Genomic DNA, 14524 nt, shown 5'->3' with positions numbered 1-14524 from the left:
GAGGTTTGGCAGAGCAGGGGGGGTTTGTGGGTAATGGATATACTGTACCCGGGGCCGTGAGGTTGATTTCACGATTCACATGGATAGGAAATGCACAATCGCGCACACATGCGAGCATGCACGCACGCACTCGCACATGCACGTGCGCGCACACACACACACACAGCAATTAAGTTTGCCTCGATGGTCCTGCAAATTGCTTCGAAAAGTGTCCACCCATTAGAACAAAAGCTACAGCGAATGCAGCTAGAAAAGTGGCAGTGCAGTTCGTCACAACTCGCATATCTCGTGTGTGTGTGTGTGTGTGTGTGTGTGTGCGTTTTTTGTTATTTGCATTGTGAATGCAAAACGGCAATGGTTGAAATCCTTCAATGGTGGTTTTTTGCTTAAAGGACCACTTCACCCATTTTCAACTATCTTCATATATTTCCCATCGATGTCGGGTACGTTTGCTAAACTGCATGTCCACAGCCCTCTGAGACACAGACTGAATAGACCAGTGGTTTCTAAATTGCATGTCCACAGCCCTCTGAGACACAGACTGAATAGACCAGTGGTTTCTAAACTGCATGTCCACAGCCCTCTGAGATACAGACTGAATAGACCAGTGGTTTCTAAACTGCATGTCCACAGCCCTCTGAGACACAGACTGAATAGACCAGTGGTTTCTAAACTGCATGTCCACAGCCCTCTGAGACACAGACTGAATAGACCAGTGGTTTCTAAATTGCATGTCCACAGCCCTCTGAGACACAGACTGAATAGACCAGTGGTTTCTAAACTGCATGTCCACAGCCCTCTGAGATACAGACTAAATAGACCAGTGGTTTCTAAACTGCATGTCCACAGCCCTCTGAGACACAGACTGAATAGACCAGTGGTTTCTAAACTGCATGTCCACAGCCCTCTGAGACACAGACTGAATAGACCAGTGGTTTCTAAATTGCATGTCCACAGCCCTCTGAGACACAGACTGAATAGACCAGTGGTTTCTAAACTGCATGTCCACAGCCCTCTGAGACACAGACTGAATAGACCAGTGGTTTCTAAACTGCATGTCCACAGCCCTCTGAGACACAGACTGAATAGACCAGTGGTTTCTAAACTGCATGTCCACAGCCCTCTGAGACACAGACTGAATAGACCAGTGGTTTACAAACTTTTTCATGTCAAGGAATCTATTTTACACTCTCTTTTGTGCTTTGTTTTTGTATGAAGTGCAACAACCTTGAATCTTGTTTTCCTTATTTTGGCTTTTGTTTAGCTTTTTATGTAATAATTCAGTAAATTGTCTAAGGTTGGCATAATAAGCTTCGGCTTCTGCCCTTTCCTTTTCGGTCAATTGTAAAACACAAGCCTTTGTATATTGTATGTACAACAGATGTGATAAATGGCCGAGACAAATAAACTAACTAACTAACTAACTAACTAACTAAAGGACACGAATTAGCCCACGGACCCCCATTTGAAAAGATACACCAGGGACCCCCAAGGTTTTTACGGCTCTAGCAGTGATTCTCAAACAGTTTAATTCCAAGAACCCTCAGTTTGATATGCAACAGGCTACGAACCACCATTTAATGGCATTTCTATCTCTGAGACCCCAATTTATATTGTAAAATCAATGTTAATTTAACTCTGAGAGTGTACAAATGGACCCATTAGGGTCCATTTGGTTCCATCTGTACACTATCAGAGTTACAGACCCATGGGGGTCCATTTGGTAACTATCATTTAGCTGGGGACCCCCTGAAACTCCCTCAAGGACCCCTGGGGGTCCCCGGACCCCACTTTGGGAACCACTGGAGTAGACAAACATATTATGAGCATTATTATGGACCAATTATTTGAACATTGTTACAAACCTTTACTTGAGTAAAAGTATTGGCATTGAAATGTATTTAACATATCAAAACTACTCATTACATTATTATTATTATTACATTAAGTACTAGCCTACATTTTCAAACATAATGTGTTCAGATCGAGAGATCTTTTGAAAATGGCAGATCTACTAGCCTAGTACACTAGTACAAAATGTGCCTCTCAGAAGTACAGCACAGTATCTGAGTAAATGTACTTCATTCCCACCACCGAAATAATCTGCATGAATCTCATCTCGAGTAGCTATTGCACAGAAAGTCGTGCTCATTAAAATCTCTTTTGTATCAAGAACATAATATGCTACCAGTCCAGTGTATGCCCAAACACGTCAATTTAACTTTAGCTTTTGTGCATCCAGTCTCGTATTAATAATCACTCGGCCATCGCCTTGTTCCGATGACTGATTAAACCACTTCTTCCACTTCCAAAGGCAAATGGGCTACAGTATTTGCCTTTGCGCTTAAGTGATCAAGTTCGTATTTAAACATACTGTATGCTAATGCAATTTACCCTGACGCTGGCCACACAGTCTTGGTCTCAGGCAATGGTCTCTATGCACACAGATTAACTATTCCTATACTTCCGATGCTTCCCTACTTCCTTCACAAGTGTTACCCATGATACTAATTGAGGCTCTGTTGCATTTAGTGTGCAGTGGTTCTGAAACTTTTTTAATTTCAAGGACCCCACTATAGCTCTGAGAGTGTACAAATGGAACCAAATGAACCCCTCAGAGTTTTACACTCGTACAGGGCCAGTGCCGGTTCTAGGCCTTTTGAGGCCCTAGGCAACATATTATACAGAGGCCCCCCCCCTCCTGCTTTGCCACGCCGGATAAAAATTGTAAATTTGCCATGAAAATGCTTCAATCTGGTGCACTTTGAGATCAAAATTAAGAAGCTAGGTGGGGGCCACATGTGGCCAGTAGCCCATGTAAGGGATACATGATCAGGTAAACTGGTAGTGGTCCTACCCCCCCCATGAGACTTACTACAGGCCAACTGGTAGTGGTCCTACCCCCCCCATGAGACTTACAAATCCCAAATGTTTATAAACAAATCCCAAAATGTTTATAAACAAATCACAAATGTTTATAAACAAATCCCAAATGTTTATAAACAAATCCCAAATGTTTATAAACAAATACCAAAATGTTTATAAACAAATCCCAAAACCCATGAGACTTGGTCCTACCCCCCCGACCATGAGACTTACTACAGGCCAACTGGTAGTCGTCCTACCCCCCCCATGAGACTTACAAATCCCAAATGTTTATAAACAAATCCCAAATGTTTGTGAACAAATCCCAAATGTTTATAAACAAATCCCAAAATGTTTATAAACAAATCACAAATGTTTATAAACAAATCACAAATGTTTATAAACAAATCACAAATGTTTATAAACAAATACCAAAATGTTTATAAACAAATCCCAAATCCCTTGGTCCTACCCCCCCGACCATGAGACTTACTACAGGCCAACTGGTAGTGGTCCTACCCCCCCCATGAGACTTACAAATCCCAAATGTTTATAAACAAATCCCAAATGTTTGTAAACAAATCCCAAATGTTTATAAACAAATCACAAATGTTTATAAACAAATCACAAATGTTTATAAACAAATCACAAATGTTTATAAACAAATACCAAAATGTTTATAAACAAATCCCAAAACCCATGAGACTTGGTTCTACCCCCCCGACCATGAGACTTACTACAGGCCAACTGGTAGTGGTCCTACCCCCCCCATGAGACTTACAAATCCCAAATGTTTATAAACAAATCCCAAATGTTTGTAAACAAATCCCAAATGTTTATAAACAAATCCCAAAATGTTTATAAACAAATCACAAATGTTTATAAACAAATACCAAAATGTTTATAAACAAATCCCAAATCCCTTGGTCCTACCCCCCCGACCATGAGACTTACTACAGGTCAACTGGTAGTAACAGGGCCATTTGGACACTTTGAGACCCACTGGTGCAGCAGAGTGTTTCCAGTGAGCCAACATGCACAATAGCATCACCCTGACTATGTTTGACCAGAATGGACCGGAGCCTTCATTACTATCATCAGTAACACCTGTGAAGGAAGTAGTTCATTCCAAAATGGCATGTGCATATAGCCTATTACATAAACATACAATGCTCTAGGTATTGGTTTTGCAATGCCCATGTTGTCGCTCCTCGTACCACGTGGAGTATACGGCTGTGGCTCAGGAGGTAGAGCAGTTCGTCCAATGATCCCTGGGTCGGCGGTTCGAATCCCGGCTCCTCCTGAACCCTACATTGCCTCCAATGAGTTGGTACAGTAGGTGTGAGCTTGCCACCATTGGTGTGTGAATGTGGGAAGTGAGGACGCTGGCGTCGACTGTTCGCCACTTCACCTCCCAATATACAGTGTGTATGAATGAATGAACCATTGTAAAGTGCTTTGAGCATTTGGAAAAGCGCTATAAAAATGCAATTCATTATTATTATTAGAGTAGTAATATCTGTATTGTTTCAACCTGGGGTGCCTATTTTGTCCGGCAAGCATGTCAAAGAAATGTCAAGCATATGCACAAAGAAAATCCCAAAAAGTCTGCATAATTAGTTACGTTGGGTACTTTGAGTACATTTTAGTACTTACTTTAGCTGCTTAAAGCAGCACTATGTAACTTTCCTCTTGGATTTGAAACCTGTTTCATGCGCAAGTACTGACATATATAGTGCGAATATAGCCTGTCTGCTTGCTCAGGGGATGAATTGAATCTTGACCATCAGGTCAATATACGTGTCAGATCCTGTGTCTTGTGCAGCTAATAATTGCAACCGCCCATGCCAAAGCACAGAGTGCTCGCCCAGTAGTCTGCCTTCAACGATGCGGATGCATGCACGCATCAGGTGTCTTACTGGTGATAATAGATTCTGTTTGCGCATGCAACCTCCTCCATTGAAGAGATCCTTCCAAGCAAACGTTTTATAGTTTTATGTCTATACTTTTGTGTTTGTGTGTCTAAAACATATATTTTCAAATTGAATGAACTGAAACTAGAAAGTAAAAACCCAACAATGCAAATGTAATTAAGGCTAGACATCTGCATGTTGACATCCTTTATATATCTACCAGTAAGACCCCCCCGAAAGGGGCGAGGTCACGCTGAAACTACAGAGCTACTTAATACGTCACAGTTAAGAAGCAGGAGTTCAACTATTAATCTGGTGGAATCCTGGAATCCTGTTGAGCTGGTCGAGTCATCATTGTGATGTCAGAACAGTCCAGCTCCATATATGGAGATCTAGAGGTTTGGAGATGGTCAGATCAACATATGGAACGATTCTGTACTGGCCATATACGGAGAGTGTCTTGGGTGTACAGGGTTTGATGAGGTCAGATCAACATATAGAATGAATTCTGTATGGGCCACTGACGGACGGACTGACTGACGGGAGATGCAAATTTTCATAGTAAACTGCGACCTGCAGTCGCAATTATAGCCTACAACTTTATCAGCTCCTATAATTCAAGGCATTCCTTGGGAAGATTTACAAAATGTTTCCTACTACTATTTATACACCCGTAAATCAAAATTACTATTAATAACACTACTATTAAAAACGCACAATTAGCCGCACACTCATGGTACGCCATTAAAATGCCGTACCACCAGGGGGGGAAAGATCACCATTACACCACTGGTTAAACCTTCTAAACCAGTTGGCTGTACTTGGCCTACTGTTGTTTCCCTCTACACCGAATCTCTTCACCAGAAATAGCAGATCTACAAGCTCACAACGCGTCAGTTCTTTCTGGTTAATGTTCCCTCCAGAAAGTTTGGGTTGTCCCGATCCGATCACGAGATCAGAAATCATGTCATTTTCAAATGATCAGAATCGGATAGGGAGAAAAAAAACAACGTGATCGGGACATCTCCAGTATCCATTTCGTATCATGATATTAGACTGGATATTGTCTGTGATTTTGGATATTGTACTATTGTCATATGACATAAGTCAGGGCTTGACATTAACTTTTTGAGGCACTTGTCCTACGGACAACACTTATGATAAGTGTTCTATAAAAATATAATCATCAGATCGGGAAAAAACGTGATCGGGACATAAGCCTAGTTCAAGTGGTCAGACTTTTACTTGCAACGGCGCGGTTTCTAAAATGTGATATTGCTCCTGTTACACAGAAAACAACTTAGTTATGTGTTCCCTACACTTGTATACTTCCAGCACTGACTCTCCGTGTTACAAACGGATACATTGAGGATTTTTTACTGTGCACAGCATCGCAAATTACAGCCTCCCCCCTCTCTCCTTTCCTCACCACGTACCAATCACTCCTTCCAATCTTTCATTTTTATGATTCCTCACCTTCAGACTATAAAGCCGCCGAGCCCCGGTAATATTTGATGTGCCCACAGATATTGGGACGAAGAATATATAGAAGATATAAAAAGTAAAACGTACAGAACAAGCCTGCTAGTAGGTTTGATTTTCAGCAGTCTGTTAACATGAATATGAGGTTAGGGGGGCTGTCTTATTAGACATTGCACTCGGTGACCCATTTTTCGAGAGAGAGAGAGAGAGAGAGAGAGAGAATAAAATCTTAATTTAGCTTTATTAGTCATAATGTTATCTGAAATGTTTTATAGTTCTAGCCGACTAAATGTCATAACATCTACAGTTTATTTAGTCTGCCTTGATGGTGTCGTAATGACAATTACAGATCTGCAAGCTCACAAAGTTTGTGAGCTTGGAGAGAGAGAGAGAGAGAGAGAGAGAGAGAGAGAGAGACCGACCAAATGGACCCTTAACTCTTGAGAGCGTAAAATAAAACCAAATTGACCCGCAAGAGTTACATTATTGTTAAACACCTGCATTACTTAATTTAATAGAAGTCTACACAATTAGATATTGTAGAAGAATTGTTATTTTGTTATCTCTCCGAATTGTGGAGAAAAACGTATCCGACGACAACAAAATATTCTTTAGTTTTGGGTCTGAGAGGCTAAATAAATAATGGGCCTTGATATGACGTAAGTTTGTTGCCACAAACTTACGTCATATTTGGCGGACATTTGACACAATTTCTCCTTTCATTGTTTCAACGGCAAATATTGAGGGGACAAAAGCTGTAAAAGAAAACAACTCACAACTGGCTTAGGGTTTTTGTTAAAAATCGTAAGAACAAAAAATCACATTACAGTGCCAACTGTATTTATATCGGCCACATGATGTTTTCAATGTTTGTGTAGCTGCTGCCCTATCAATAAAAGTCCATAGACTTGGCTGCCATATGACGTAATCTATAGTATGGTACTTAATAATAATGCAAACGTGTGAGAGTGAAAGAGTATTAGAGAAGGGAGCATGCTGTTAATGCAAAAAGGTGCCACAGTGACATTGAGAGGCATTGGGTGGATGTGTAGACAAAACAGGAAAGGGCGCACACCAGTGTTGGTGAGGTGCTGGCCTGAGGCAATAAATAGGTAAAAATGAGAAAAAGGCAACACACACGTAGCCACGATGCTGTATATTTATTATTATCCAACGTTTGGACCTAGGAGGTCTTCAGGGAATGAATTGGGTGGATGTGTTGCATGAACTAGTAAACCCATCTCTCCAAGCCAGGATCGCAAAGGTGTTTAAAAGTTTCAATCCTTATTTGAACGATTAAAGTGCTATTTTCCTATGTGTACCAATCTGTATGCATCCGTCCACTATACCCATCGACTTAGCGGATTGACTGAGCTTCACGGGACATAAATGCTTCATCTCAACAAAAGTGGGAGTGCACCTCCATTTTGTTTACAATCAAGCGTTTGCAGAATTCCTCTGGCCCATCGACACCTGGATTTTAGCACGTACTATTCACAAAATAGCAGATAGACAAGCTCACAGCGCGTCACTTCGTGCCGCGCTGCGAGCTTGTACATCTGCTATTTTGGGACGTTTTTGAAAACCTCAAAGGTGCGAGATTCTAGAAGGCATTTGTAGAATCGACCTCTGGTCTTGAAAAAGGGTTCTTCCCCCCGTCCCCTCGGTTTGTCCGAAATGTTATCCTGGGCGGAGCGCCTGAAAGGATCCCCGAAGCAACCGTACTTCCACGCCGCTGTGCTGGCGGGGCGCAAGCTGTACTCGTTCGGAGGGTGGCACGGCGGTGACACGAGCGGCGACCAGATGGCCGTGCACGTCTTTGACACGGTGTCCTTGCGCTGGGCCAAGCTGCCTCTGACGACCACCGGTCCCCTCGACGAAGTGCCCTCCCTGCGCTACGGCCACACAGCCGCGGTGATGGCGGACAACCACGTCTACGTCTGGGGAGGGTACCCATACTGCAACGCGCTCTACCTGTACGCTTGGACCACCGCAGCCGGCCGCCGACCGCGGTGGTCCAAGCCCCGCGCGTCCGGGGCAGTGCCTGCGGCGAGGGAGGGCCACTCGGCCTGCGTGCTGCACGGCACGGTCATGTACGTGCACGGTGGGTGGAACCAGCTGACCGGCTACACCAACGACCTTCACAAGATGGACACCGGCGGTGGTGGCGGGCAGTACCTCTGGTCGGTCGTCCACGCCAGAGGCATCCCACCGCCTGCGTCCTACTGCCACTCGGCCACCGTCGTCGGGACGAGGATGTTCGTGTTCGGCGGCGTGGGTAACTGCCGGTCGAGCTACGACGGCACCGTTGGCGTGTTCGACCCGGAGACCGGCCACTGGTTGAGCCCCACGGCGCCCTCCTCCTCCTCCGCACGTCCGAGGAGACGCTGGTCTCACGTGGCCTTCGCCCACGGCGGAGCGCTCTACGTGTTCGGCGGCTGCGACGCCACGCGGTCCTTCAGCGACCTGTGGCGCCTCGACCCGGAGACCCTCGCCTGGAGCAAGGCGGAGCCCAAGGGGAACGGCCCGGGCCCGATGTGTCGCATGTGCTGCTGCGTCCTGGGAGAGGACCGCGTCCTCCTCTTCGGGGGCCACGTGGGGAACTCGTCGCTCACCGACGACCTGTACGTCCTCGACTTCGCTCCCAGTCTGAGGACGCTGTGCCGCCTGGCGGTCGGGCGCCATTACATCGTTACTTATCAAGATACCGCCCAAGCGTCGAGGGTTATGGGCCGGAACATGAGGCGGCCATGAGTGGGATTTGGAAATCTTCATTGGCTTACTGGGGGTTTCTGTGCAACATTTTATGGCGATGGGTCCAGCGATATTTGCTCTTCACAGGAATAAAGACACCCCACCCCCTGGCTGTGAGAGAGAGAGAGAGAGAGAGAGAGAGAGAGAGAGAGAAAGATGCCATTTGAATTATTATTAACGCTGAATGCTTTTCAATTATTATTAATTTGAATTATTGTTGCATCTGCAGGCCGGCTGGCCGTGTCTATCGGACTCATTATGGTAACCCGGATGCTTGCTGATAGGCTGTGCTCAAACATGTCTGGGGGAATTTTATGTCTGAGACGTTTTTTGTTCTATCCTGTAGTTAAAACCATGCTTTGATATCATGGGCTACTATAGTCCATGATGTCAAAAAGCATTGATGCTTTCCGAGAGCCCACTCGCACGGATGCGTCCCCATTCACTTCCATTCTATGGTGCCATAAGGACAGAAGCGCTGTGCAGTGACCCCACTGATCGCCATTTCGCTTGTGGTTTTCTTTCAGCAAGCCAACACTCCAACGCAAGTCAAGTGAACTACAAACCCGGCTGCCCACACCTCATGCATGCATGAGTGGGCCCCGATACAAGCTTCACAACATGCAGTATATACAGTATATGTAGGCTCCTCGGAGTGCAGGTTTAAGATGATAGACAAAAACAACCTTGGCCAAGTCATACGTCACTCAGTATTGGAGTTGGAACAACAGATGTTCAGGAGGCGGAGAAACACACATTGACGCCACTCTCCGCCCTCCACGCCAATCTACCTGTCCCCTTTTATACCTGCCCAGTACCACCCAGAATCCTTCATGTTTCGCCCACCTCGCTGTCGCACACGCTGCCTTCCTACAGGCTTCTCGCATCCCACCTCCTTCACCTCCACAATAGCTCCTTCTCCCGCTCCCCTCAAAGGAGCTTATCGGCACTAGGAATACTGCATTCACCTCGTCAAAGTGAAACAAACGATTAAAACAAAACTCTCTCTCCTCCTCAGGTATCGTCCATGCGCACCGTAAGACGAACGCCATACGATCTCCTCCAGGGTCGGCGACCCCCTCTGGAACCTACACACCCGAACTCCTTTCATCCTTTTCATCCTCCATTTCCTTACTGTCAATATATCCTTAAACTTCCCCAATGGTGTGTTTTCTCCAACTAGTGAATGTGCTCCTCGGAGTGCAGGTCTCCGTCAGGCTGGGAACCCTACTTCGGTATGTCTGCCTTTGGAAGGCATTTTAGCAATTGGAATGGAATATGACGAATCGGACAGACACATCTTGAACCGATTCGAGTCAACCTGTAGTCTGCCTGTCCCAGGCGGAGACTACAACCTCGACTAACACACATACTTTGCTTGGTCTGGTGCTCAGTCCCTATATACAGTATGCCTGCAAATGAAAGCAGGTGACACGTATTTAGCACAGCAGCCAGGGGACCGCCCCCCCAAAAAAACAAGGATCCTTGGAAAGGTTCCAGGGGGAGCTGCAGCTTGAAGTGCAGCTTTAACCAATTGAGGCCGATTGTGCAGAATCGTGCCAAGGACCCCCGGAATTGATTCATATTTGGCCGCAGACGCTCGTGGACCCCCATCAAAAATAGCTGATCCACAAGCTCGTAGCATGCCACGCTGCCAGCTTGTATATCTGCTATTTATGAGTGACGCTAGCCCCTCCTATATACAGCTTTTGTCCCCACACATCTCATAGTTGCCGTTGACAATGAAAGGAGAAATTAGGTCATATGTGCCTCAAATATGACATAATAATATGAATGCCATTGACAATGACGGGGAAAATTTACGTCATATGTAGACGAGCAAATCGGCTAACCAATCACAAATTCAGTTGTTCTTGCGATGATGTATAATGATAAGAGCGCCCCTCACTTCACACGTGTGTGATTATGAATAGCCAACGCTAAAATCTAAAAAGGCGAAACATGAGGTTTGAATGGGTTAAAGAGAGATTTCCTGCGTTTAAGATGATAGACAAAAACAACCTTGGCCAAGTCATACATCACTCAGTCTGTGCTCCGTCTCCAGCCTACAAATGAAAGGTACTGTAACAGTGATTTACCTTAGAACGAGACCTGAGAGGTACTGTCTGTAATGATTTATCTTAGAACAAGACCTATATGAGAGGTACTGTCTGTAACAATGATTTACCTTAGAATGGGACCTGCAAATGAGAGGTACCGTCTGTAACAGTGATTTACCTTAGCACTTAGCAGACACTGCAAACACTTCCAAATTTATTCCCAATGTACCACAGGGTGGAAAGTAACTAAGTACATTTATTCAATGACCGTATTTCAGGACAATTTTTAGGTACTGTCTTCTTTTCCTTTCGGCTTTTCCCTTCAGGGGTCGCGACAGCGAATCACCTGCCTCTCTCACCCGGTCCTCTGCCTCCTCTCTCTCACACCTCCACTACATCCATAAATCTTCTCTTTGGTCTTGCTCTAGGCCTCCTGCCTGGCAGTTCCAACCTCAACATCCTTTTACTGATATACTCACTATCCCTTCTGTGTATGTGTCCAAACACTCAGACTGGCTTCTCTGGCTTTATCTCCAAAACATCGGACATGCGCCATCCCTCTGATGTACTTGTTCCTGATCCTATATACCCATCCTTGTTACTCCCAGAGAGAACCTCAATATTTAATTCTATTCAATTCAATTCAATTCAAAGGAGCTTTATTGGCACGAGAAAACATAAGTTTACATTGCCAAAGCAAAAGTGGAGCAAAACAATCAATCAATGTACCGGTATATGTACAAACAAATATTGAATATACTGTAAATAGGAATAAAATAAAGGTGTAAACAGAGCTGTGTTACATTAACACTTTGAGTAATACCATCTTGTGAAACTTTTTTTTTTTTAAACTATAAAAGATTAGTCTCTTCTACCTCCAGCTCTGCTTCCTGTATTTTCCTGAGTGTGACCGTCAGCTGGTCTCACCACCATTTTGTACACCTCCCCTTTCATTCTGCTGATACATTCCTATCACACCTGATACTTTCATTCTTGCTGATACATTCCTATCACACATCACACCTGACACTTTTCTCCAACCATTCCAACCTGCTTGCACTCCTTTCTTCGCCTCTTTTCCACACTCTCCTGCATTGCTCTGAAATGTTGACACTGTTACTATCAATAAACGCATGAAATAAACAGGTAAAAGAAATGGCAACCTGACTGCTCAGTATACTTACTGAGTATAATTAGTTGTACGATATATCGTATTATCAAAAATCCCACTTGTGTGACATGAGGGGCACTCTTATCATCATACATCATTCCGGCCAATCACAATTGGCATCTTCATTTTTCTGCCCTCACTTTTTATCCTCAATATGTACTTTCACTTTGCTCAGCCAATCAAATCATCGCTATGTGGCGATCAGCTAATCAAATCGTCGCTATAGAATTCACACAAACAGAAGTAAGCTGGGCATACGAGGGGCTAGTGCAGGGATACTCAAATAGATTTACCTGTGGGCCACATTACAAAAATGGCAAGGGGCCAGGGGCCAGTAGATAAAATTACGACATTAATGATACTTGATAACTTCTCTCTTTCAATTGCTTTATTTTCGCAAAATGTATCAAAGTACAATGTGCATGCACACAATATGTAAATAAATAAATGTGTTACATTTTCTTGCATAAACACAAAGAGCTGTTTCCATAACTGCACAAATTATTGCACATAACATGAGTAGCTGTTATAATAACATAATAACATAACATGAGTATAGCTCTTTGCCTGCCTGCCTGCCTGTCTGTCTGTCTGTCCATGAGTAGTTATTTGTCTGTCTGTCAATGAGTAGCTGTCTTACTGTCTGCCTGTCTATGAGTAGCTGTCTGCCTGCCTGTCTATGAGTAGCTGTCTGTCTGCCTGCCTGCCTGCCTGTCCAATTGTCCATGAGTAGCTGTCTGTCTGCCTGTCTGAGTAGCTGTCTGCCTGCCTGCCTAATTGTCCATGAGTAGCTGTCTGTCTGCCTGTCTATGAGTAGCTGTCTGCCTGCCTGCCTAATTGTCCATGAGTAGCTGTCTGTCTGCCTGTCTATGAGTAGCTGTCTGCCTTCCTGCCTGTCCAATTGTCCATGAGTAGCTGTCTGTCTGTCTATGAGTAGCTGTCTGCCTGCCTGCCCAATTGTCTATGAGTAGCTGTCTGTCTGTCTATGAGTAGCTGTCTGCCTTCCTGCCTGTCCAATTGTCCATGAGTAGCTGTCTGTCTGTCTATGAGTAGCTGTCTGCCTTCCTGCCTGTCCAATTGTCCATGAGTAGCTGTCTGCCTGCCTGTCCAATTCTCCATGAGTAGCTGTCTGTCTGCCTGTCTATGAGTAGCTGTCTGACTGCCTGCCTGTCCAATTCTCCATGAGTAGCTGTCTGTCTGCCTGTCTATGAGTAGCTGTCTGCCTGCCTGCCAGCAAGTTGGTTAACAGAAAATAAATTGTTATGGCTGAGTAAAATAAAATACAATAAACACAATTTGCCTGAAAATAGATTACCCAGCTATGACCTTTTTCATGAAAAAAAATGAGTAGTGATATGGCTGACTGAGTAAAATAAAACAATCTACCTGAAAATAGATAGCTATAAGTGAAGAGCAATTTCCGCAATTTCCATTTCCGCAATTTCCATTTCCGCAATTTCCTCAATTTCCATTTCCGCAATTTCCGCAATTTCCATTTCCACCATTTACGCAATTTCCGCAATTACCATTTCCGCATTTCCGCAATTTCCGCAATTTCCATTTCCACCATTTCCGCAATTTCCGCAATTACAATTTCCGCAATTACAATTTCCGCAATTTCCATTTCCATTTAACTATTAATGGCAGCTCGGTTTCATCATTCAAATAAAATAGAATTCTGTCCGTTTAGCTATAAAATGATGTCAGGGAATAGGGATACACAGTATATGTCTTTCATTTGCATTGCATCCCCCCCCCCCCCCCCCCAAGCTTTTATTTTCGTTCGAGTAATAGTACAACTCTAATAGTATTACTTATAATAATGTAATTAAAGATAACTTCATTCAGATTTATTTATTTTTATTTCATTTTCCAGATTTTTTTTTCTTCTTTTTTTTAGATTTTCATTGGTGGGCCAGTCATAATGGTCCCGCGGGCCTGATGTGGCCCGCGGGCCTGAGGTTGAGTATCACTGGGCTAGTGCACTCTCACAACCTCTGATATTGTAGATCTATGTTTGACCCACAACGATGTTGTGTGACAGGGAATAAATTGAGCATTAATTGCCTCAGTGATGTTATAAAGAATTTTCCTGCCAGTGTATGTATACAAAAAAAGACTAATTATAGATACGGTTGATACCGGTTGATTTGACTGTAGCTGGTTATATGACTGAAAGAGCACCGGCGATGCATTGGCATGTTGCCCTGCAGGCTGTAATTGAAAGGCAAGAAGTGTCAGTGATACATCAGCAATGAATCAATCATTTATTATCAATA

General features: G+C 44.0%; 1 protein-coding gene across 1 annotated transcript; it reads left to right on the top strand.

Annotated features, from left to right (window-relative positions):
* Positions 1-7937: 7937 nt before the first annotated feature.
* On the top strand, positions 7938-9014 carry LOC308329740 (kelch domain-containing protein 3-like; the record flags this gene model as incomplete). Its single annotated transcript, XM_080784238.1, has 1 exon — positions 7938-9014. The coding sequence occupies one exon, from the start codon at positions 7938-7940 to the stop codon at positions 9012-9014; it is 1077 nt and encodes a 358-aa protein (XP_080640364.1).
* Positions 9015-14524: the final 5510 nt, after the last annotated feature.

The sequence above is a fragment of the Protomyctophum bolini genome (assembly GCF_963924005.1).
Source record: "Protomyctophum bolini genome assembly, chromosome: 15".
Taxonomy (NCBI): domain Eukaryota; kingdom Metazoa; phylum Chordata; class Actinopteri; order Myctophiformes; family Myctophidae; genus Protomyctophum; species Protomyctophum bolini.
The sequence above is the reverse complement of the archived record's forward strand: the minus strand, read 5'-3'. Positions and strand labels throughout refer to the sequence as shown.